Source organism: Hetaerina americana, unplaced genomic scaffold (genome assembly GCF_022747635.1).
Source record: "Hetaerina americana unplaced genomic scaffold, ioHetAmer1.1.p SCAF_8, whole genome shotgun sequence".
Lineage (NCBI taxonomy): Eukaryota > Metazoa > Arthropoda > Insecta > Odonata > Calopterygidae > Hetaerina > Hetaerina americana.
Genome location: NW_027287427.1, coordinates 44,580,356 through 44,608,168, shown reverse-complemented (window position 1 = coordinate 44,608,168; position 27,813 = coordinate 44,580,356). Strand labels below are relative to the sequence as shown.

Genomic DNA, 27,813 nt, shown 5'->3' with positions numbered 1-27,813 from the left:
TTGCCTATGGATCCGCCCAAGACATTGTGGTTAATGATTTGGGTTTCCGTCGTGTAGCAGCAAAGTTGGTGCCGAAAGACCTCAATTTCATGCAAAAAAGAGACCGTGTTGACGTCGCAAAAGACATGATTTGCGAGGCTGAATCCGATCCCACATTCATCAAAAGGATCATTACTGGAGACGAGACGTGGGTTTATGAGTACGACACGCAATCCAGACATCAGGCAAGTGAATGGCGTTCACCAAATGAGCCGAGACCAAAAAAACCACGTCGTTTTCAGTCAAAAAAGAAGGCAATGCTGACGGTTTTCATGGATTACAACGGTGTAGTGCATCATGAATTTTTGCCAGAAGGCCAGACAGTAAACAAAGAGTATTATTTGGGCGTTATGAGACGTTTGCGTGAAGCAATTCGCCGAAAGAGACCAGAAATGTGGGCAGAAAACTCGTGGATTTTGCACCATGATAACGCACCGTCGCACAGTGCTATCATTATTCGTAATTTTTTGACGAAAAATGCAACAAATACCATCCAACAGCCACCGAATTCACCTGATTTGGCTCCCTGTGACTTCTTTCTGTTCAATCGACTTAAAAAACCATTACGGGGAACGCGTTTTAGCAGCCGAGAGGAAGTAATGGAAAAATCGCAGGAAGCACTGATGGACATACCGAAAACCGAATATAAAAAATGTTTCGAGGATTGGATCAAGCGCTGGCATAAGTGTGTTGCAGTCGATGGGGATTACTTTGAAGGGGACAATATAGATTTAGATGAATAAACTTGTATTTTTAATTTTCTGAATAAATTCCGGGAAATTTTTGATCAAGGTAGTATATATATATATACATATATATATATATACATACAGATATATATATATATATATATATATATATATATATATATATATATATATATATTTGTACACACATGTATATATACATATATATTCTTGTATATATATATACTACCTTGATCAAAAATTTCCCGGAATTTATTCAGAAAATTAAAAATACAAGTTTATTCATCTAAATCTATATTGTCCCCTTCAAAGTAATCCCCATCGACTGCAACACACTTATGCCAGCGCTTGATCCAATCCTCGAAACATTTTTTATATTCGGTTTTCTGTATGTCCATGAGTGCTTCCTGCGATTTTTCCATTACTTCCTCTCGGCTGCTAAAACGCGTTCCCCGTAATGGTTTTTTAACTCGATTGAACAGAAAGAAGTCACAGGGAGCCAAATCAGGTGAATTCGGTGGCTGTTGGATGGTATTTGTTGCATTTTTCGTCAAAAAATTACGAATAATGATAGCACTGTGCGACGGTGCGTTATCATGGTGCAAAATCCACGAGTTTTCTGCCCACATTTCTGGTCTCTTTCGGCGAATTGCTTCACGCAAACGTCTCATAACGCCCAAATAATACTCTTTGTTTACTGTCTGGCCTTCTGGCAAAAATTCATGATGCACTACACCGTTGTAATCCATGAAAACCGTCAGCATTGCCTTCTTTTTTGACTGAAAACGACGTGGTTGTTTTGGTCTCGGCTCATTTGGTGAACGCCATTCACTTGCCTGATGTCTGGATTGCGTGTCGTACTCATAAACCCACGTCTCGTCTCCAGTAATGATCCTTTTGATGAATGTGGGATCGGATTCAGCCTCGCAAATCATGTCTTTTGCGACGTCAACACGGTCTCTTTTTTGCATGAAATTGAGGTCTTTTGGCACCAACTTTGATGCTACACGACGGAAACCCAAATCATTAACCACAATGTCTTGGGCGGATCCATAGGCAATGTTCAAGTCCTCCGCTATTTCTCTGATGGTTAATTTGCGGTTATTGACCAACATTTCTTTTACTTTATCAATTTTTTCACCGACTTTCGATGTCGATGGTCTGCCACTGCGTTCATCATCTTCGATTGACTCACGACCACTTCTGAACCGCTCGTGCCACTGGTAAACGACCGTTTTTTTTAGAGAATCGTTGCCGAAACACTTTTCCAACATTTCCAACGTCCGTGCGCCACTAAATCCGTTTTTTACGCAAAATTTAATACAAGTTCGTTGTTGCAAATTTAAATCCATTTCTGAAATTGTAAAAAATCGCCAACACACACAGAGATAGATGTACTCTTGGCTACGTAACTTTTGCAAATGTCAAGTTATGACACTAAGATTTAAAGGGAATATCAACAACAGATGTACCAATTTAACAAAAAAAAACAGAACTCAAATCGGAACGATGGGAGCGCCACACGATGGTTATTCCGGGAACTTTTTGATCAAGGTAGTATGTATGTATACATGTATAAATATATATTTTAGAAAGTCCACTTATATTAGCAAATACAAACCGAGGCATTAGGAGAATTAGAAAAAGACTGTCGTGAAACTACCGGATATGGTGGATGCTTCAGGGCAATGGGGTGAAATATAAGAATGACAGAAATACCACAACTTATTCTGGTAACAGAATTCGGTGGGATTTCCAAGTAAACAACAACGTATATGAATATAGCTCTACTCGAAATCGTAGTTTAATTTGGTTGAAGCGATCTTATTTCCATTCCGTATTATTTATTTTTTTGTTTCTAGCATTCTTAAGAGGGTGCACGGATTTTCTCTAAAATATAAGTTCTAGTCCAATCCCTAGAGAGTGTATTTATCGTGAGAATTTGTTAGAACATTTTCAAAACGGCGGACTTTCATCGGAACGCAAACTATTCATTCTCAGTCTTGTATCATTTCCCACCGACGAGACGTGAACGCAGAGCAATTTATTTGTACACCACTTCTGGATACAAAATGATGATTTTTTTTTGTTTGCTCTCGTGGCGAGCCGGCGTTTCAAAAGTAAGTAGTACCTCTTAAAAATACCATGAGAAATCCATAAGATTTTTTCCCGAAATTGCGGGCCGTGGTGAACGATTTTGAGCATTCATGGCGGTCGCTCATGGATCCCTAGAACGGGTTGGCCTCCCGTGGAGAGGAAAGTGGGCTATGGTATAACTCCGATTTCGTGAAAGGCGTGAAATTTCCCACGGGGAAAATCGCTGCCGCACGCACGTAATCGACGAAGTTTCTTGGAGGTAGGGTGTTTATGCATCTGCGCCATTGAAGGCTGATGGAGTAGGTAGGTACGTCCAGCAGGCGTCATTCTTTTTCATCGCCGGGATGCCGTAGGGCGCAATTACTTCCCCCCTCGAAGTGATGTATGCGGCGGTAGGAATTGGGTTTTTAATGTTCTCCGAGTGCTGAGGTCACATCGCCCACCGTAAACTCTGCTCGGGGAAATCCATTACGAAACGACGCAACACCCACGCCCCGGGCGGGGCTCGAAGACGCGACCTTCGGGTTAAGTGGCCCACGCGCACTGCCCACCGCGTTAACAGGAACGGGTGCTGTTCCCATACTGGTTTCGCCACCCATACTAATCAATTTGTCACCGATTGCTGATAAATGTTGCAAATGAGAGCACGTAAACAGAAATATGAGCTTTAGCGTCAAATAGATTTATAAAGTTGAACTCTAAAGTTGAACTGTAAAAATGAAATCTATCTAAAGTTCAAAAATTGTGTTACGCGACAGCTAGATCATACAGATACGGTCATATGCATATTATGATATCAGATGATAATAATATGGTAATATATACTTAATTGTGGGTCGCGGTAGGGGGTAGAGCGTTTGACTGCTGACCGGAGGGTCCCGGGTTCGATTCCCGGGCAAGGCACTTTGGGCACCTGCAGCTCCACCCAAGCTATATGATTTTTCGGGTACCAGATCTTCCTGGGAAACCATAAACGGCACAGGGAAAGGAACTGGCCCCCCTACCCTAATGTGTGAATTTCACACGCCGTCAGGCTTAGTACTGGGTGAACTCTACCATCATCTACCAACCCGACCTTCGGGTTGATTACTGTTTATGGTTTTATATAATTAATTAGATTACATATTTGCTATTGATTTATCATGTTAATTTAATTATAAAGTACATTATCTTGCATAAAAACCTACTTTTATGAGTTGGGATAACTGCCTTCACTCAATGATTTGAGGCATTTTTCTCGGTAGGAATAATTCACAGGGTTTCTCCATTCTGCCTCGTATATTTAAAAATATTTTAATAAAAATATATTCATTAATAAAATAAAAAATGTAGCGAATTCAAGTGGTAGAACTAGTGATTTATTTAATTTTTTGCAAATCTTTATATATTATATCACGGTATTTTTTATTATGAATTCTCAATGGTACAAAATGGTACTCGCAGGCTTAGCAACATCCCCAATAGAATATTAATCCTTTTTATGCAAGAATTAATATCAAGAGTAGAATATTCTGAAAACGATGGAAATTCAAGACTGAATCTAAGTAGCTGAGTGACGGTTAAGGCGGCAGGGGTGATTTTTGGATATGCACTGACGCTGATTCAGACAGAGCTGAAATTGATAAAAAGCCAATAGATATAGATTCAGACAAAGATAAACAGTGCCACAAGCTCCTAACTATGCACAGAAATATAGTACTTTATGACTGAATTTATTTTTGCAATAATTTAAGAAGTCTTTTAAACTTATCTCTCACCGTGGAAAATAAATATTTCCGTTTTTCTTAAATGTTTACATCTAAACGTTCACGAAAAGGGCACGCAAAACGCACCATATGACCAGCATTATATTTTCGTCCTAATAGACGTTAATCACTAAGATTAATATTTCAAATAAATTCACGTAAACGATTTTCTGCTATGTTTTCTAAATCCTTGGGGATTAAATGGAGTCAGACCGACTGTCAATGACCATAAAATATCTAATTAAAACCTTCACATCTCACAAATGGCGAGGTATATATATGGAATTCGCGGCCTCATTCATTTGAAAACGCTTGAATAAAATGAGGTTCTAAAATTTTTCAGAGTGGAATAAAAAGTCAGTAACTTTAAAAATACTCTATGACACAATTACTGCTTGAACCGCCTTAACAACGTCGTTATATATATAGAATTCTATCTATTTCTTGCTAGACATCATAAGCTTTTAATGAATTTCTACGGCAATTCTCCTTTCTCTTGATCCACTTTGATGACACAACACATTAGACTAATTTTTAATGGTTCTCGTGGACAAGCTAGGAGGACAGGGACAGGAATGAGATGAAGCTATTCATTACTCTGTCATGTCATCGCTGCGAGCATTCTTTTCTTTACATAGAATTATCCAGTTGCTTTGTTCCTGAACTCAATTTGAAGTTATTAATCTCAAATCAATTCAATGAGAGAGAGAGAGAGTGGTTTCTTGGATTAGATTAATAGCTACGTAGTCCTTTGTTTGTCAGCGAGCGGGACCACCTATGGATAGTTGTTCCTCTCCCCCCCGTACGGAAAACCTGTTTGGGATGAATCGTTGCTGGAGCATTGCGAAGTGCACGCACATATTATACGACTGCCGCAACCGTCCATCGCCGATCCTCCAAATGATTCATCCCGAATCCCTGCCTCACCAGCTATTTTTCTCTGAAACTACGGTGGAGGGGACGTGACAAATGAATGGGGCCGATATGTACTCGGTTGGGAAATGGGCCCCACCAACGAGAGTCGACCCACCCTCCCGCCGAGGCGATGCTTCGGGAACACGGGGATGGGCTTGCCCCCCTCACTCCGCTGTCCTCTGGCGGCTGGGAGAGGCACGTCTTCCGCTCGTTACATCACGGCCACCCCTCTCCCCGCCTACACTCCTCCCAATTCGAGTTGGGAAGAGTCTCCCTCGCACCCTGAGGTTAGGGCTGTGCAGTGCAATATTAGTTTTCTAATATTGACTGTCGATGTAAAATTCAAGCGATCATGGTGGCGTCGATAACTCTAAATGGCCACAACTATCGATGTGCATCGGAAATAATGTAGCAACAAGCAAGAGGAAGTTTTCTCGACACGCAGAACAAAATCCTTGTGTGGAACCCTCCAAAAACATACCTAAATAAGTATATTTCTTTTGAACGACGTAATTTCGACAGTGTCGGGAAAATCGATAAAAAATCGGCGATATCGTAGCTCGAAGAATTGATCCAAAGCATCTGTGTTGTGTAATCTACCCACGAAGTTCATAGTCATATCGAAAAAATCGATTTTATTTCTTCAATTTGACTGAAGCGTTCATTTCGATGTCATCGTGCGTATCGACCTATCCATATGGTAATGTCTACAGTAAATATCGACTCCCCGTTTCCTTAACATTATTCATATCGATATAGCATTTATGAAAACTATACCTATCGACATGATGTCGTCATATCTCACAGGCCTGTGACGGAAGGCATCTCGGGGAGCGGCCGAGACTTCCAAAGGGATTCGTGACTTCCAAGGTAGCCGGGGAAACGCCTAATGGTGAATTCGTCGTCAATTCGTGCGTGGACAGACGGAGTCAGCAGCGTTAACGCCCTTTCCTTTGATTCTCGACACGGGAGCTGTGGATGCTGCGTAAATCAGGGTTCCACAAGCATCGCTCAAATCCCAAGAGGAGACACGAATGACGTGAACGAGTGGGCGCATTCGGTGACCCTACCAAACTTCGAAAAGGGATGAAGTTTAATTTGAGACTGAGGGAAAATTTATTTTAGGAAGCTTATAAAAAAAATTTATAGTAAAACTTTATACAAAAATCCATTATTAATACCCTTTTTAAATTCATATCTTATTTGGAAAAAGGAAATTGGAAAATGGACAAAGTAACAAATCTCTAATCTGTCATGAAAACTAATCCTAAATCCTTTTTTAGAATCTTCATTCATAAAAATTCAATTTGAAGCCGTCCATTCATTTCTATTCCATGTTTATCCCTAGGATTACCACCAAGATATCTTCATCCTCTCTCGATTTCAATGGATTTTTTGTCTATCCTTTTGTTTCTTCAAGTACTTCGTGATATCCGATCATTAGTCTCGACCAGTGATATGACTGTTTTGCGGTACTCCGAATATTAAAAAATAACGAAAATAGCAAGCAATAGAAATTCATAAGATGTAGTGATGAAGCATCGATTTCCGATATCATTTGTGAAAGTGATTTTTTCCGTATTTTGGTATCACAATGATTTATCTTATAAACTAGGTCAATAGTGCAAATTACAGAAATATCCAAAAACATTTCATTTCAATTAACAAAATTAATTCTGAACTTGGTTATAACAAAATCAAATTTAAATGAGGATGAATGTTGAAATACCATTCGCACTAGGAAATGACCTCAACTGATTATGGCATCGTTGTGTATCGGTCTAATAGCGAAACATTTTCAATAGAAATTAATAGTTGGAAGTTTAAATGACAAAAAAATAAAGAAACAATAAACACAGTAATCAACCCGAAGGCCGGTTTGGTAGGTGATGGTAGAGTTCATCCAGTTCTAAGCCCGACAGAATGTAAAATTGACACATCACGGAAGGCGGGCCAGTTTCTTTCCCTATGCCGATTATGGATTCCCAGGAAGAGCTGGTACCCGTAAAATCACATAGCTTGGGTGGAGCTGCAGGTGCCCAGAAAGGCTTGACCGGAAATCGAACCCGGGCCATCCGGTCAGCAGTCCAAAGCTATACCGTCTACCGCGAAATAAATAGCTAAATATTTACAGCGTTAGAATCATATTATGAACATTAAACTTTCATAGCAACAGCTTCTTTTCCTTTCCCTTCTTATTTTTATTTCATAGCAATGTACGACCTGTAATCATTTCTAATATTACCCCAATGCTACAAAGTGCCAAATCAAATGTTTCATCCTAATACCTTATTTACGTTTTCATTTAATAAATATATATTTATTCGTTAAAATGAAGAATATTTTTTAATAAATTAATGCCGACCGCTTACTGGAAAAAGTACATTATCGGTAGGTAGCTGTAATATGTTTAAGTAATTCTTTTATATCATCTCACATCATGACGTATTAGTTATGTCATCGCATATATATATATATATATATATATATATATATATATATATATATATATATATATATATATATATATCATGTTAATCTAGAAAATCGCATAACCTAATAAAACAAAGGTTATGCGATTTTCTAGAAAGAAAAAGGCTAAGCTTAACATTAGAATAGGAGGGCAAAAACTAGAGCAGGTAGAACAGTTTACGTATCTCGGTAGTGTTTTGGACCAACACGGTCAAAGTAGTAGGGACATAAGGAGAAGAATTGCGCTAGGCAAAGAGGCTTTCACAAGGAGGAGGGAGTTGATGACGGGGACTTTGAGTAAGGATGTTAAGAAAAGACTCGTTAAAACTTTGATATGGAGCGTAGCTATGTACGGCGCGGAAACGTGGTCATTGAAGCAGGAGGATAGACGTAGACTGGAGGCTTTTGAAATGTGGGTGTGGAGAAGAATGGAGAAGGTGAAATGGACAGAGAAGAAAACAAATGAGGAAGTACTTGGTATGGTGGGCGAAGAGAGGGGTTTGTTGGGAGCAATCCTATGGAGGCAGGACTATACTATACGGAGGGTCTCCTCTCGTATATGTCGTTGAGAACGTTTCAGTTTTTACTGAGAAAATCTGGAATGTTTTCGACAGTTATCTTTCCTGTATTCTTTCAAGAGGCAAATATGGATGAAGTCTTTACCAGCCTATGTATTTACGTGCAGAGTAATCATCATTTCAAATCCTATTTATTATCCCAGCCAGGAGTGAATTGCTTTCCAAGCCACCAAACTACCTCCCCGACATTTCTCTTTCGGGTTCCGTGCCTTGATTAGCCATTTCTCAAAATGGCGAGACTTATTTTCCACCTCCGTGATCCTCTGAGTGGGAGAGGAGATGAACAAGGAGCGCGAATTCCCCAAACGTAGGAAAAGCAAATTTTTTAATATAAATTCGGGTCAACTCGGACATTTCTGCAATCCACCCCCGCGAACAATCCCAGACGTTTCTTATTCTGCAATCCTCGTTGGACGCGTGACCTATCCATCCGACGCCGGGAGAGTCGATTCTCTGCTGGACGGGATGACCAAACCCGACCGTGCACGTGCTGGGCGGATGAGGGCGCGGTGGGACGATTCCCGGGTGGGTCAAAGAAGGCGGTCGATCTCCACTTTTTCCCGCGCGCGGGATTCCTCCCCGTAGATCCCAGCCACTACGGTTAAATCAGCCGACGCCATCCGTCGCAGGCCAGGGACGTGCGGGGTTCAAGCTCACGTCGCAATCATCCTTCAATGAGGGGGCGTGGGGGAGAGGCGAAGTTGCCGCAACTGGTGCACGAACTCGGGGCCGCGCACGCAAAAGAAAGAGGGGAGGGACGTCCACCGCACTGAGTGAAAGACGTGGAAGAGAATTTGGTGGAGAATTATGAACGTAGCAGACACACCCTTCAAGAGTCGAGGACAATGCCTTGATTCGCGCGGCGGCGGCATTTAAAGAGGTAAAAAAATGCGAATCACAGGGAGACCGCCGTGCAATGCCTCAACAGTCGCTGGTATGTTACGATTTACAGTAGCAGTCTAATGACACATATGTCGCCATGACCAAAGTAAGGACAGTGAAAGGTGCATATTTCACGGTAGCGACTTTATATGCCTTCTCCATAGTTTTCGACCCTAAGTTTGAGTTTTCATAAGTGAGGACGTGATTACCCCAAAGAAAATCCTAGGGGATGGAATTGGTGCGGTGGCTAGCGGACTCACTTCCCACTTAGAAGGACAGAGTGAGACTGTTAACCCATCCGCCATCAGTTTTTTTGGGTGGAGATATTAATATACCAGTCTGATAAATCATTCACCATCTGTAACCTCCAGGTTACGTACTGAATTACATTATGGTATTACTAATGCAGTGCTATCAAAATAATTTCAGCCTTATTCGATGTTTACCCCTCGTTCCATTAGACCTTCGCATCTCAGGGATAAAAGAGCAGTTTTGTCTCTTTCCTGAAAAATGAAATACTAAAAATGATATTTTTAGAGAATATTCAAACAAATGAATTTGGAGAAGTGACACACGCTGACTGAAAACCAGCTGTATCGTTCTGCATGAGCTTTCAAGGACTTCCTTCCAATTAATAAGAACATGTATTGAATTTAGCCTAGAGTAACCATATCCCTCAAGGTTTTAAATGACTGCGTTCACTTTCTCTCACCACAGCCAAAAATAAATTTTAAAAAAATGAGTTGTCCCTCAGTCTAACCCGACTGGCAACGCGTCCAGGGACAACCAAAAAGTCGAAGTATTCGGGGTTGTGTTAACTGCTGTGGTTTCATCCCTGGGAGACCCGATGACCTGGATAATGAAGATCCCGGTAAGTCCTGAGCGAATCTAGAGCAAAAGACATAATCAGACGAAAGTCGGGAGGACCAACGAATTGAAATTCGCGCGTCGCTAAGCGACTTTTGTTCCCCGACTGATTTATTTGTCCTTGCGTGATGGACGGAAGCGAATGAGGGCATAAGAACGTGTTTCGCTCCGCATTGAATCGAAATGGTATTGTCATGCTAAGACCGGGGTATCTCCCGCCGCCCTCTTTAACCTCTATTTTGGGATTCATGGACATCAGGGCGATCCATCACAATCCATTTCCACTCGAGCGCTACGCGCTCCATTTTTCTCTTTCCCGACGCATTGAATTCGCAAAACGTCTTGATCTTTCGAGCTTCTGCCATAGTCTTTTCATCATATAAACCTCTTAAGTGGATTCAGGCTTGGCAATTTGTTACTATCATGAGCAAGATAAAAAAATGTTTTAAACATATTTACTACAATTACTTTAAGAATTACTAAATGCTCCAGGAGAATTTATTTATTCAGTACGCGCTCTGTGATATACGAGTACTATTGGTGAATGGATTTATCAGACAGGCATTAATAGCTGAATGCCAGTAGCTTATGGCAGAGGTGTTAAAATTCTAAAGAGAAAATATTTAAAAGGCATTTCCATCATGCTTAAGAAAGTTTTCTTTTTTCAAAGGGTTGTAATACCATCTCATAAATATGTCTATTTTTAAATACTAACCACTTGAATAGTCACGCAGGTAAGTATTTAAACGCAGCGTGGTATTTAGAAAGGAGGTAATGATAGTCAATTCTCTAGTTGAAATTTGTTAATCCGAAAAGTAGCCACCCTGTGATTAACGTTTTAAACACGTTTTAATTATATTCCCATGTAAAATTTTAGGGATTCAGCATGCAGCAAACTACTGACACAAGCAAACGAGACCTTAAGAGGGAACATCTGAATACTCAAATTTTGCTATGCAATAAGTCGTTTAAATTATCCACGCCTCGGCATTAGGATATAAACTAGCACAGGTACTGACAAACCAGAACGCTTTCCAGTTATGAGCTGATATTTTAACGGTTTCAGAAACCTACCACAATTATTCAAACCATTTTCAATGATAGTTATCCATCATCCGCATACTCTCTTTTTATCCTTTCCGAGGTTTACTAAGTAATTGGATTAGTGAATATTTAATGAGAACATTTTTTTGAGCACACCACATAATGGGTACCAAGGTAATTTAGTCGACTTTTTCAAAGGTAATTGAACAAATTTAATAAATGTACGATGCTGGGAAGTGGTGGTATTTGTTACGAATTTACAAGTATCGTTCAGATATGCTCTGATAATAGGTAATAAAACTCACTTCATTTCCAAGTGATTCAAAATTAACTCGACAATATTTCAATGAATATCCCTTTAGCAGTAATTGTACAGATTAAAATGGCAGTTTCAAATGTACCCAGTATATTGCAATCAAGCACCGCAGCAATAAACAATAGTTCTACAAACAAACTATAATACTGAGCTTAAACTGATGGAGCTCCACCTTAATCGAAGAGGGAAATTCACTTTAGACTTCGGCCGAAAAATTATAATTAAATACGTATAGGATTAGCAAAAATAAGGTATCATGATCAATTATTAACTAACATGATACTGCTTCGATAATTTAATAAATAAATACACTGCCCTTAGATTTGAAAGCTCTATTTTTATCTGAGTGAATCCCTCTCGGATCTTCTACCAGATTAAGATATCCATCCCTCTCTGTGGACGTTTTGATAACCATCTCGTTCATCGCCCTCAGGGCTTCTGAGTATTTCTAAGCGTTCAAAAAGTACCAAAATGATGAGCGCGACGGTTATCGAAACGTCGGAAGAGATGGGGAACTTGACTCGGTGGAAGACCCGAGAGAAATTCGCTCCGTAGATACACTATGCCGGGAAAGCACCGGATATTTCATCAATGTCGTAGATTTTATTCAATAAAATATTTTCTGACATTTTTTATATAATTTCCATCCTACGAGTTTTTTATCTCTTTTTAATATATTTTCTAGTTGAAACGGCGTTCCTAACATATGGGAGAACATCGATCTTGTGGCAGACTACGACCCACCTCGATCATAATTGTATTCTATATGAGCACACAAAACGACTCATACTTGCGACTCCGAAATCATATAATTTGATCTGTTGTTCCTGAGCGGAAATAATTCCCAAAAAAAGTGCCTCTCTGAAAGGTCTGGGTTTCTCGTTTCACTTATGCGAAGGACGGAGATAAAGACGAAAGCCTTCCAGGTCCTGGAACTTTGCATTGTAACCCCATTTCAGTCACGGTCGTATTCATTTCGATCGATCGCCGGACGTTCTCACGCACCCGGCGGATTTGGCCGAAATAACTAACGCAAGGCCTCATCACCTTCGTTATTAATCGCCGACAAGACGGGGAAAAGTTAAACCATTCACTTTAGAGAGCAATGCATCATCCGCCCAAACTTCACAATGGATTCGGTCCCCACCCACGACACCGCGGGTAGAATGTCGAGCTAAATCGATCGACGAATGACAATCAGTTTCTCCATTCAATTCCAATGAGATGCTCGGGAAACAAAATACATGGTAAGGCACCTACCAGAAGGAGTAAGTGGTGCGTGCCATTTAAGTCACGAACGTAACGAGAAGAAGCCCTCAGTTCCGCTCGATAATTACCTTGGCATTTCTTCCGCGGGGCGTACGATAGCCCTCCGCACCCTTGCACTGATCTTAGACAACGTGTTTGAAGAAGCTCTGCGGCCAGTCCTTGAAATGGGAAGCTTTTGTTCTGTGCGGAAGGGGAAGTTGGTGGGGGGCGTGGCGTGTGTAGCTGTGAGCACGGGAGGATGCGAAAGGATTTCCGATTTCCAATTTGGGCATGGCGAGGCTGTTTAACTGTTACGACGGGTATTCTGCGAATGGAAAACAGAGGAGACGCCCTTAATGGTTTTTCTGAGGAATTTTACTTTATCTCTTTCTTATGATGACATCCTAAGCCGCGAGGTACGCGAAAGGAAGTCGTTAAAATGTGAACACGACAGTCACAAATTAAACATAAGTTTGGGAGATATTTTCTTAAAATCACTGGAATAAAAATTCTTTTAATGTTTTCGTTAATTTATTATTTCCTTTTTCAAAGCACATCGATGTGCTGCACAGTTAAATTAACCTACCTCATTTTCAGCGAATATTGAATTGGTTACCTAATTTTTATTTCTAACATGTAATTTGAAAAGTTGTACTCCTCATGAATATATATATATATATATATATATATATATATATATATATATATATATATATATATATATATACACATATATATATATACACATATATATAGCACGCGATATTAGATGTATATTAAAAATAAATGTGTAAAAATTTTTATCGTTTAACTCCTGAATAGTAAGTCAAATGATTTAAAGGGAACGACAGATTAAAAGAGAAATAACTCAAAAGATATAAAGTAAAAGAACTGTAGAGTAACGTATGGTATTGTAATTTCTTCTAAATATATAATATATTGGTCCACAACGCCTCTGAGCATTACCTCATAAAATTCTCATTTTCATGAAATACATGTGGCAATAGTTCTTATATTTGAGATGACATGAGAAATTTAATAATTGTTTTTTTTTGGTAATTGACTCATTGATAATTTGAAACTCGATAGTCGCTAATACTCATTGATCCATTTGCCATAACTCGACGTTCTTTAAGACCAATTCATTTTTTATGGGAAACTTATGTGTATATATTGTCTAAGAGATAATTTACGGTGGAATACACCTAGTACCCGTACTCACTTACGAGTCCGTTACTTAAAGGAAGTGAAATCTGATGTAGTTGAGTCTGCACATATAACCGGTGATGGAAATTCAAGATAACCATTGTAGACCAAAATTGACGCTATCTTTATAAAAAAATAAGCTTCAAAATGCGCACAATATCAACATTCCAATTAAAGATATCATTAATTAAAATTTGTTTTCTCAGACATCCTGAGAAACAAAATCAAGGTATATACTTATTTTCTAAGCAACGGAGCTGACATGATTTGTTTATTCTCTGCTTTCTGACTTTAACACCCTTACCTTACCTTTCATTTCCAAAATTGGAAGGAAGAAATACGTTTTCGATTTTTATGCCCCGATGCTTAATGAATCTCTAATAATATTAGGTAAATACATTTCAGTATAGTTTTTAATCGCAATGGACTTCAAAACGTGAAATAACCACTTTTTGTCATCTTCGTATTTCTGCTAAAAATGTAAAATATTAGACAATTTCAATTAAATATGTGTTAACTTGGCGTACAAATTGCGGGTCACAAGGAACAAGAAGTAATGTTGTCGGCCGGTGTTATTCATGTAATTGGATCAGTTGCCTTTGCACCATTTGCCTTTGTATAATTCTGAAGTTAGAATTAAAGTAATGGTTGCTTCGAGGACGAAAAATCTTGAATTCATGGTCCAAACTTTAACCTATTAGGGTTGCATTCGCTGGTTATCGCGTATTATCTCGGATTCTAAGAATTGACTTCGTGCATTGAGGTCACAGAGAGTATTCCTCTGTGTCCATGGGACGGTTTCAAATCAGCGGAGTATTTTCTAAAATTTTATAGCTATCGTTGCCACTATGTTAAAGATGAATCCATATCGGATATAAGATGAAGATATACTACCTTGATCAAAAATTTCCCGGAATTTATTCAGAAAATTAAAAATACAAGTTTATTCATCTAAATCTATATTGTCCCCTTCAAAGTAATCCCCATCGACTGCAACACACTTATGCCAGCGCTTGATCCAATCCTCGAAACATTTTTTATATTCGGTTTTCGGTATGTCCATCAGTGCTTCCTGCGATTTTTCCATTACTTCCTCTCGGCTGCTAAAACGCGTTCCCCGTAATGGTTTTTTAACTCGATTGAACAGAAAGAAGTCACAGGGAGCCAAATCAGGTGAATTCGGTGGCTGTTGGATGGTATTTGTTGCATTTTTCGTCAAAAAATTACGAATAATGATAGCACTGTGCGACGGTGCGTTATCATGGTGCAAAATCCACGAGTTTTCTGCCCACATTTCTGGTCTCTTTCGGCGAATTGCTTCACGCAAACGTCTCATAACGCCCAAATAATACTCTTTGTTTACTGTCTGGCCTTCTGGCAAAAATTCATGATGCACTACACCGTTGTAATCCATGAAAACCGTCAGCATTGCCTTCTTTTTTGACTGAAAACGACGTGGTTGTTTTGGTCTCGGCTCATTTGGTGAACGCCATTCACTTGCCTGATGTCTGGATTGCGTGTCGTACTCATAAACCCACGTCTCGTCTCCAGAAATGATCCTTTTGATGAATGTGGGATCGGATTCAGCCTCGCAAATCATGTCTTTTGCGACGTCAACACGGTCTCTTTTTTGCATGAAATTGAGGTCTTTTGGCACCAACTTTGCTGCTACACGACGGAAACCCAAATCATTAACCACAATGTCTTGGGCGGATCCATAGGCAATGTTCAAGTCCTCCGCTATTTCTCTGATGGTTAATTTGCGGTTATTGACCAACATTTCTTTTACTTTATCAATTTTTTCACCGACTTTCGATGTCGATGGTCTGCCACTGCGTTCATCATCTTCGATTGACTCACGACCACTTCTGAACCGCTCGTGCCACTGGTAAACGACCGTTTTTTTTAGAGAATCGTTGCCGAAACACTTTTCCAACATTTCCAACGTCCGTGCGCCACTAAATCCGTTTTTTACGCAAAATTTAATACAAGTTCGTTGTTGCAAATTTAAATCCATTTCTGAAATTGTAAAAAATCGCCAACACACACAGAGATAGATGTACTCTTGGCTACGTAACTTTTGCAAATGTCAAGTTATGACACTAAGATTTAAAGGGAATATCAACAACAGATGTACCAATTTAACAAAAAAAAACAGAACTCAAATCGGAACGATGGGAGCGCCACACGGTGGTTATTCCGGGAACTTTTTGATCAAGGTAGTAAGATGAATCTGAATTTTTTTGGCATAAAATGTGTACATCATACATAAAGCCCGAAATGTTTCAGCTTGCAATAAATTAGTCGTTCACAAACTTCGAAATAACCAGAAATCCGAAAAAAAAACTCACAACTCGGGTTCGAATGAATCGTTGTCATTTTTAAGTGATGGCTTCAAAGTCATCACCATCTTCAGGTAAGAGCCTCAAGGTCATCATTTTCAGGCGAAGAAGATGATGATGATGATAAATTGAAGCACGGCCAGGAAATTCCACGCATGGTTTTGTGAATGAATGAATTTTTCTGTAACGGAATATCACAAAGCAAGTTAAGAGGCACCTTTCTTTTATTTAAACGCGCCATAAGTTTCGTTTTCGTGATCGCGACTGTAAATATTCTCGATAGTTCGCTTTGGGAAGATTCTGAATAAGCTTAGTGCCACCGAAGGCGAAAATGACAAGAAATATTACGTATTAATTTATTTATTTCAATTTTTGACTTCAGTTATCTCAGTTTATTTCAATTCACGTATTTATTTACATGTATTTCAACCATTGTATTCCTCTCAATGTCATTATTTATCACAATATACTTCAATCAATTTATGTATTCCAGTTTATCTAATACTTTTCAATCTATTTATGCCATTCTATTTTTGCATTTAAAAATATTTGAATATATTCATGCAATTATTTCTATTGGTTTATTTATTTATTATAATATATATTATACAATTTATTCATTTCAAAAATTTATTTCTTTAGATTAATTTACGTATGTATTTCCTTTTGTCTCTGTAAATTCATCTATCCCATCAATTTTGTCAAGACAAAACATGATGTTAGAGACATCGAACGTGGCATCATCGCAATGCTACGTAGTACCTAAGCAGTGTTTGGAGGTGTGGAACTCTCTGGCTGGTTCGATTAGAAGGTTCTGACCACGAAGGTGTGTGGCTAGGGAGGTGATGGAACTGGCCTCCGCTAACCAATCTCTTCTAATCAATTTCCTTCTCCCCCCTTCTCTTCCCGCAGATGCACTCATTCGCCGCCTTGGTGCTGTTCCTCATGCACGCGGTCCACGCCACTTCCGCGTCGGCCGCGCCACTCGCATCGACCAATTTGAGGATTTACGGGGCACCGCTCGTCGTCCGCCACAGGACCCCTCACGTCTACCCGGCGGCAATTTCATCTCCCGGTGAGTGATCGAAAAAACTTCGAAATGTTGCATCCACGCTTTTTAAATAATTCCCTGCCCAATACAAGTGCCGTGGGAGAGTGTTTCCTTGCTGGCGCGTGCGCGTTGAACGTATAGCGCTCACAGGCGCCCACGGTACGACCCTCGAAAAAAGTGTAGGGAGAGATTGAAAGAGCGTTTTCTAAATTACGCCCGTCTTACGATAAGAGTTCCGCGCTCAAGTAAAAAGGCGAATACGATCGAAATTCACGCAACCCGTGCAAAACACTTGAAAAATAAATAACATGGTAGAGTGCCTTGCGCACTGAAGTGAATTTTTTGTATCGGGACGCCTTACGTTTCCTCTCCTCCATGAAAAACATGATGGCCCTCTTAAGGCCCTAACGGTACTATAGCGCCAATTGAGGGGAAGAAAAACTTTTTCATGCTCTTTAAAGATGAACTTTCATTTTTACTTCACTGGCGACATGAATAAGAACAAATTAGCACACTTCAGAACGTAGTGTACACTTCTGCGGACTGCGCTACATACTACTCGTAGAGCATGAAAAATAATAAAATGAAGTTTTTCGCGCTAGAATAAATATATATTTAATGATTCGGAAGAGTAACGAACATTTAATAGAATATATTATTTTAATACGCAAGCCCTGTGAGTCAGGGGCGTCTGAGGACAGCTAGTTTGTTCTAATGGTTACAAAACTCCATTTCTTTTTAAATCAATATTCTTCTTATGTAAGTGACTTCGGGCTAGTAAGAAGAATTAGTTCCTATAACTATTGCTGAAACATGAAAACAAGGCTTTGCATAGATGTAATCCTTATTTTAAGTTCTAACGCAGGGTATTGTGGAAATTTCTATGCAAGACAACCAAAACCTTAAAACACCAGGCTTAAAAGAGCTATCGAACGGTTTTTAAATCAGTTTTTAATTAAAAATTTGGAGTTAAAATTTCGTTCCCATATTTAAAAACCTGATATTGTAATCAGTATTTATAAAACACTATTATTATTATATAAACAATTAGATATCAATTAATAAACTATTGAATTGCATTGATACTAACTCTCACTGTGCTTATTAGTTTTTCTATTGAAAATATTAATATTCAATATGAATATATGTGATTGGCACCACTTGGTAAATGTATAAATGTGTAAAATTGTACTGAATACGAGTATTTATGTGTGAAATAATTTTGAAATAAAATAACACCAACAATTAGATATAATAGCTCTGCTGAATTATATGTATAAGTAAATTAACATGCTGTCTTATGGAAGTGATCGATCACCGTGCATACGTACCACAGATTAGAAGTAGGCACTTAAACGATCCCTGACAGAGAAACAGAGCTTAAAAACGTTTCACTTCTCCCTTTTTCTTTTCTTTTGTCAACTTCATACTCCTGGCAATTCTCATATTCCTTCACGTGCTATAAAATGTTTTCTCCCCCGTCTGCATGTCAATGAACCTCCGGCCTCACATCATCATGACAGGCAGTTTGTGCCTCTCAATTTTTTTCATTCAGAATTTCTTTATTCTTAGTTTTTGATTAGGAATGAAATAGAATTGGCGTAAAAAATACTGCCACATGATTATATTTTCTTCATTCACATACATTTTTGACAGAGTCTTTATTTTCTCGTTACAGATATAATTTAATTACAGATTGCAAATGTTTTCCAACATTTTCAACAACTCAAAAATCAAGTAACGATCGTAGGTGAGAACAATTTGAACAGATTTGATAATGATGTCAATTTAAACTTGGCATCGAATCCGATTGGTTCTTAATTTTCCGACCCAAATTAATGAGTGTATTTTTTTAAGGTCATGATGAAAGTATTTATGTGAAAGTATACCAAATATTTTTCAATATGTGTCAACAAGGGTTAATAGAATGATAGCCTAGATAGAATAGATACGACAAATGTGAAACCTCCTGCAACAGCAAGCTCCCAAAGTAGAAATGATTTCTGTTAAACAGTGGCCAATAGCCAAAGCCACGACTAAATGAAAATATTATTATAGATAAACTCTTCTAAATCCAGTGCTAATTTCGTGAAAATTGTATCAGAAAGTAATTCACTTGTAGCCAATGGTGTTCTCGATCTTATTTAAAAAATTTCATCCGTCTTCCTTGATCAGATTTTTTACATTTTACTGGTGCCATGAAAACTTGCCAATCACTATGAAACAGATTTTTTACAAATTAATTCCTTAACGGTTTTTCATTATAATTATTTAGAACGATATTTCTGATGTGAATTGAAATTCTACATGCCATTTATTATACTTTTCTTGTTTAAAATATAATGTCATAGCTTTATTAAACATTTCTGCTATTTTTTAGAATAAATAATCATTGTAGCCATTTAGGTTCATAAAATCAATTTCATGCTTGTGAGAAAAATTGCTTCATAAACCTCGACCAGTACCATGAGAATTAGAGAACTATAAGTACTGTAATACAACATAGAAACGATATAAAATAAATATTTGAGCACACCCGGTAAACGAGGTAGTTGAAAGAACCACAACTCGAAGGTTGGCTTGATCGGTTCGAGTAAAGATCATCTCGCCCTATGCCCTATATGAGTGGCATCTACACATAAAAGGGTCCCTTTGCTTGTGCCGCTTGTGCTATCCAGGAAGATTAACTGCTCGCAAAAATCACACCGAAAAGTTGAGAGTACGTAGAGCCATCAGGATTTGAAATCCGGGACTTCCGGTCAGTGGCTCAATCCTATATTCCCGTGGGCCATCGCGCCTCTTTTGGTCGCCTTTGAAATAATTTTATTCACAATGTTAACTAAGCAACTGTAGACTTATAACAGCCGCTCAATTGACGATTCTCGGAATTCCATTTCAGCCATTGTTCCATCGATAACTCACAACTACTTTCTTTTTAGCATTTCAGCTACTTATATTGACGGATTACATTCTTAGTAGTAGTATTTAGGGGAGGCGACCGATAGCTGAGGTCATTTGCGCCATAGGGGATGGACAGGAAAGGATAAAGGGTGGAGAGAAACCCGGCGTCGGCATTAGCCTACTCTTTACGAAAGGCGCCAAGGGGTCCGCAGTTTAACGTCACATCCGACGGACGGCGTACTCACTCAAAGTGCCCTCCACAAATCACCTCAAGTAGGGATCGAGATACCTCTGAAAAATATTCAACGCCGCCGGGATTTAGACCCGCGCCCTCAGGGTGGGAAGCCAGTACGATAGCCACCGCACCATCTCGATCCCCGGATTACATTCTTTTACATGCGAAATGGTAAAGGATTAGGTACCTCATATCCCTTTCGAGGCTATTTGGTAAGAATAATTACTATGGCTGGATCTCAGGGATAACATTTGTACACGTAAATCATAATGCGTGTCGTTCGTCTTGAGCATTATGTAATTTTTGTTCGATTAGCCATCTGGGTAGTAATCTGCACGATGTCCCCGCGACTGGCGAATACTCCGCCACCTGTCCTCTAGAATTCACGTCGAATTCACCGTCGCTGATTACAGCTTGTGTTCGAAGATAGCGTTGCGTCCCTAACGACCCCGGTGGAAATGGATTCTGAGGCATTGGAAAGAAAGGGCGAAGGTGGGGGGAGGGGGCGAGAGGTATTCTCCGTGAGCAAATGATTATTCAGGTCATACGTTGAGTTATGAACGAAGGCTGTGCAGGGGAGGCGTTGGCTTTTGTCTAACGTCAGGAGATTGGGCACATTAATGCAGCGCAGACAATGACATCACCGTGGCCTCGCATACGAATATGACGTTTGGAACAAGGGGTTGACGCTAATAATAGCAATGACAAGATTCGCCGTCCGAAACATTTTTCAAATTATTTCATTTTTTCCACAACGTCCCGGGTAGGGAAACGGTATGAGAAGACTTTATTTACGACCGCCGACTGTTCCGTCGTCGCGTCCCTTCGGGTTCAAGAAGTTGGAATATCGCGATAGTCTGGACTCGGGTTATTATTTTAATGCTTTCGATTTATTTTTTCCTTCGACGGTCTCTCCCTCGTGAGCGAAAGATCCGATCCGCATGAGTGTGAGTGTTCCCACTACCGTGACGTAGCTTGGAAATTGCGCTGCGCGGCCTAGAAAAATGAGTGAAGGGGTATTCTCCTGAGGTTTCATTCACTGCGCATTACTTGGAGAGCGGACGTGTCGCCGGGGCGCTCGAATGCCCCTTAGCGAGTCCCGGCCGGACGAACGATCTTCTGAAATTGGTCAGTTTATCGATGCGATTTCGGTGGCCTTGGAGACTAACCGGAACGCGGGACCGCTCGACGGGAATCGATAAAGTATTATTGAAAAAAATTGACGCCTTGAAAAATTCCATTTTCTGTTTCAAAATCTAGAAAATTCGAAAGGTTGGGTGGGGGGACATTTTCATAATATTACTTAAGGTAGGTATTGTATGGACACGAACTGCAGGATACGTTGCTACATTTCTTAGTCTTGCTCAACAAGGCAAAACCTTACACCCCGAAAACAATAAACTTATCTTCATTTTCATATGTGAAATGATATAATACGATAACATTTGTTGTATTCAAAGAAAGTGGAAAACTACGTACTTAGAAATCGTACTGAATTAGATATCGCAACGTACTCAATAAAAATAATTTTATGCCCGATGGATAGCAGATATTCAAAATTAGTTTCGCGTGTCTATGTAATTTTCCGTATATAGTTATGTATAGGTCGATCCTGTGTAAATATCAACCCCCCGAATTTTTAATTAAAATTTCTCTTTTTCTCATGCATAAGTCTACCCTAGTTTTCCTCGTAATTATGTTATACTATTGATTGTTAGAAGTTAATTCAGGTGAGTTAATGATAATTATAACTCGCGAACTTCTATTATCTGCATGTTTTCATGTATTGAGGACTGAAACGAATATAATTATACATTTTGACAATAAAAAACAAGTTTTAAACAATAAATATATTTGTTAGGATTATTTCAATGCAACGAAATTATCGACCATTATCATCGACAGTGATATTTTTAGTACTTTCCGAAATTCACCGTCAGCACCACGATTGTGTCTGCAATTGTTTGCTTTTACTGATGTGCTCAAACAAGCAGGAAGCACTAGCTTCAGTTGAAATGAAATGAAATTACTGACTTTGTAATTCCACACACTTTTATTTGCGTCAGTATTATTTGTGGTGAGAAAATTCCTAACTGTGTTGCTCAGCATGCGACTTGTAGAAGTTCAAATCACTTCTAAAATAACATCTATTTTAACTTACTATAACTACCTCTACTATTAGTGGATTAAGGGGGTATTTACCGGCAGTGGGATGTTGAAGACTGTAATGAAGGGGAGAATATTAGGCAAACGAGGAAAGGGAAGGAACAGGATAGGGATGTTGGACGGGATGAAGTAAGAAAGTACGCAGAGAAGAGGGACCTGATATAGAGTAGGATGATGGATTTGTAATTTTGCTAGGAGTCACAAAATGTTTATTTAGTAGCTGTGTTCATCCAAAGACCTACCTTAACCGGTTGATTACCGGTTGATTAACTACCTCTATCGTAGGTCGACCCATTAATTTTTTCTTTTAAATTTTGTATTTGAAGTTCGACTCATTAAAGCAGGAGGATAGACGTAGATTGGAGGCTTTTGAAATGTGGGTGTGGAGAAGAATGGAGAAGGTGAAATGGACAGAGAAGAAAACAAATGAGGAAGTACTTGGTATGGTGGGCGAAGAGAGGGGTTTGTTGGGAGCAATCCTATGGAGGCAGGAAAAGTGGATGAAGGGGGTGTTGACCGGCAGTGGGATGTTGAAGACTGTGATAGAGGGTAGAATGTTGGGCAAAAGAGGGAAGGAACAGGATAGGGATGTTGGACGGGATGAAGGGAGGAAGAAAGTACTCAGAGATGAAGAGGGACCTGATATAGAGTAGGATGATGTATTTTGTGTTTTGTTAGGAGTAATAAAATATTTGTTTGGTAGTTGTGTCCATCCAAAAGCCTACCTTAACCGGTAGATTACCTTAAAAAAAATACTATAAACGAGTACAAACAGCAGTATTTTCAATTTTATTAAAGCCAAAAACAGACGCCAAAGGATACATACCCCATCGTTGGACCCTCCTATGTGCCAATAAAGAACTATGCGAGACTCCGAATTGATCGATTGCCTTATTACGAATACTTTAGATTGTCGAGGATTGAAGGCTTTTGATTTGTATTTTTGTCATCACACCGTCTCACTGCCTATCGCCTCTCTCTTTCAAAATTGAATAATAAAAAAAGACTTCAATTTACGCAGTGACCCATTACTGACAGTAATCTAATTGTTTAAACCAACATATTCTTTCTTTAGGCACATTGCAATGATTTAAGGTCAAGAGAAGTTTCAATCAAAAATCGCTGGTAGCCACGAGTGAATAACGAAATTAAGCTTGAACTATGATCGATATAATATCTTTAGATGGAAGGTGAAAAATATATAATGTTAACATAATAAATTTAATTTTATGGTGATTTTTTATGTCAGCGTTGTAAATTTAATTCCATGGTGATTTTTGAAGTTTTGGAGCTCCTGTGAAAGGCCCTTTTCCTGAAAGTGATATTCTTATAAGTTAAAGTAAATAAAGTTAATTAATACCGTACCGTTTTGTTTAAATAGGTTTAGGGTCGTAAAAAAACCGCCAAGAAACAGCGTATTTGATGCTCATTTGAATAACAATTAAATAATTAATAAAGTTTATTATTTAATTGTTATTCGAATGAGCATCAGATACGCTGTTTCTTGGTGGTGTGTTTACGACCCTGAACCCTATTTAAACGAACACGGTACCAAATTCAGCTACCATATAGTGTCTTTCAAAAGTGCGTGAATACAATATGTACCATTCAGGACATAAAATTATATCATGGGTATTTTGGTACGTACTCAAAGCTATAAGTCGACATACAAATCCTCTGAAAACTCTTCAAATTAACATAAAACTTTGAAATTCGTGTTCTGCCTGAGGGAGACAAGTAACAAGTACTGCCATCGTTTATTACCCTCGACAGGCTCCGTACGAGAGGTAAATTACGAAGACTTACTATGAGCTGACTTACAGCTTTGATAAAAAGTATCCAAGAAATTTAATATTTTTTTCAGTGATCCGTAATTCTTCCCCAATAAATCATTCTCACGGGTCCTCCTTTCATTGTCTTGCTAAATGATCTCAGGAGTGAGATATGGACACGAATTCCATGTTATTACCCTCTAAAAGGTTTTCCATTAGACGGCTTAAGTCGTGAGTTTCTACTTTGAGGTCGAAGACGGCAGCGTGTTACAAACAAGGACGGATTTTGCGATGTTTTCAGGATTTTTACACTTGGTGCCATGGAAACCTAATTGTATGGACTTCCATTGTTGGTCTCTCTTGCATTGTCATAAATGAAGGTGGCTCTACACGCATGATTTCACCTGTTCTATTCAGCTCTCGCGCGATTATATCGATTTGAGGGACAAATACTGTCTGTTTACCTTTGCCATTTGCATGACGTTTCTACTGTCACGGCATCGTAGGACTCATTAAACGTCACAGATGATGCTGCAGGAGATTCCTCAAGCATCAATTGCTCCGCGTGTATTATTTCCTTGCATAATAAGGATTATCATCGAGAAAAAAAATCTGAAAACCCTGAATGTGTCTAACAATGTGTGGGCATCTTCTTTTTTTGCTTTGCTTGACATTGTATTTTAATTGCACGCCGTTCCACTAAGTGAACATACACCCACCCACACACACACGCACACACACACACACACTATCTTTTTAGTGATTACAGTCCGCTTAAATGTTAGCAGTTGGAAATAAATCGACTTGTTGACTGCAATTTATGTCTTGTGTAATTTAAAAATGTATATATTTCACCGTCGGAAACCCGAGTAAGCGCGCTTAACTATTCCCAGCACAGGTTTCAGGAAATATCTAGCAAGGAGAACGTGAGAATCATAAGGAATAGCTACGTGAGTAGAATTCAATTGTCCAAGTTTGTCTTTTTCTTAGATGTGATACTTATGTTCCGCTTAGTGGATGTGAAATAGTTGTTTAATTATTTCGTAGAACGTCGTATTTCTTGTCCGGTCTCTGCTTTCCCTGCATTTCACGTGTGGAGAAGGGTATGAGTTAAAAAAATATATGTATACAGGTACTCCATTAACGTCCATTAACTTAATGCCGTAAATAAATCTTATGATATACTTTATTGTGTTTCCGGCTGTTATAGTAATATTTCCTTCTCTTTCATGTTTATATTTAATTTAAACAAAACATATTGAATTTTATTCACCGATAAGAACTGTAATCGCGGATTTTGAAAAGTTGGGGATGAATTGAAATGTATACAGGTTTTGATACCTCAGACGGCGACAATGTTTTATTTACTGCAGCTATCGAACACCAAGCTTCATTACAATACCAAATAACGTCAGGCATCCGGTATACGTGATCGACAGGTGCTTAATGATTATTTAAAATCTCAAGGAAATGCTTAAAAATTCAGCTGACAGGAATTTCCTGAGATTCAATTTATAAAAGCACTGTGTTCATCATTTTTTGCTCTGCAGTGAGGTCAAACAGAAGTAGTCTGACCACGGAAGGAACGCTATGAAAAATCTTCTCAATCAATGCTGTGTGAAAACGTTCCATGTCAGAATAAACCATTACCTTGTATTTTTTCATGCCTCATTTGATAAGTGACCAACCATTATTTCGCGAATTCACTCTCAAAAGCCTTACTCACTGCATTTTTCTACCGAAGCCATTTTCTTTTATAAATTGTGGTGCGAAAAATTACTGAAGTAACCATTCATCTCAATTTTAATTTTAAAAAGTCTTGAAAATTAGCAAATTTATTGAAATTTTTGAAATTTTCGTCATACTATGGCGTATGTTATCTTATTTGTAAGGTACGGAAAGTGGCTTCATTCGATGGGCAACTTGAGAATCAATGCGGAAGTGAATGGGATAATTATGAAAAGACGCCTTCGAAGATTAGTCAAAGAGATAGCGGTAACGTCAAAGGCCCCTCTCTCTAACGCTGTGCTGAGAATATCAAGAAAAGGAATGTGGCGGACTGACTCGCAAACAGAAGAGTGATATAGCTCTATGCTTGGAGAAACCAACAGAAAACATGTAAAAAATATTTAAAAAATAATACAATGCCCTATTATTCCATTCATTAAGTATAGTCCCTTCTTTCAAACGTACATAACGAAGGATTGTATTTTTTTATCGACAGGCTTTTTTTTCAAATGCTAAGAGAAGGGAAAATATGAGAAAATTTAGCGGAGACATCCTCTGAAATATCATTATTCTATCTTTCCGCCGGGGATGGAGATGATGCGGTGACTATCGTACTGGCTTCCCACCCTGAGGGCCCGGGTTCAAATCCTGGCATTTTTCAGTGGTATCTCGATCCCTACTTGAGATGCTTTGTGGAGGGCACTTCGAGTGAGTACGCCGTCCATCGGATGGGACGTTAAGCTGCGGACCCCTTGGCGCCTTTCGTGAAGAGTAGGCTAAAGCCGACGCCGGGTTTCTCTCCACCCTTCATCCTTTCCTATCCATCCCCTATGGCCCAAATGACCTCAGCTGTCGGTCGCCTCCCCTAAATACTACTACTATCTTTCCGCCGCGCCAGTGTAAGCTAGACGTCATAGTGGAAATGGCGGTCAACCAAGGATCGAAGTATTCTTTACAACCTCAGCTGTCGGTCGTTACCCCTAATAACAAGGATCGAACGGTCCCCAGTTAAATGCCGAATAGCACCTTTGAACACCCGATGGTGACAAGCGGTGCGATTTTCTGGGAACCAGAACTTATTGTGAAATTCCAAGGGGGCATGGAGAAAGGATCGCTTCCCTCTATCACGACTACGTGAATTTCACACACCGTTGGGCTTGGTTACGGGTGAGCTCGACCCACCTCCCCTATCGAGATGATCTTCGGTTTGAAGACGGGGTTTTTTCCGGGAATGGCGAGAGGTTTTGAAAAAAATCATACATGCCCTTCATGAATCATCGCCTCGATGACTGATACGTCACCTTTCGGGATAGGCACAGTAAAAGGTGTGTTTATTATAGGAAACTTACGTGCTTTGATTTATCTCTTCCACCTTTCCCTAACCCTAGTGGATAATCATTTTGCTTCCACTGTATTTTTTTATTGTATCAAAAAACATACATCTTCTTGAGACTCCTGATAGTTCTTGGTGAGAATGTGGCGGGGAGAAATTGGAAGAAAGA

At 39.1% G+C, this 27,813-nt stretch overlaps 1 protein-coding gene across 1 annotated transcript in view; it reads left to right on the top strand.

Moving 5' to 3' along the window:
• Positions 1-27,813, top strand: part of LOC139697696 (uncharacterized) — a 234,166-nt gene that overhangs the window by 169,935 nt on the left and 36,418 nt on the right. The window contains exon 2 of the mRNA XM_071596516.1: positions 17,371-17,533. Coding sequence (XP_071452617.1) covers positions 17,371-17,533 — 163 coding nt within the window. The remainder of the gene's footprint in view (positions 1-17,370; positions 17,534-27,813) is intronic.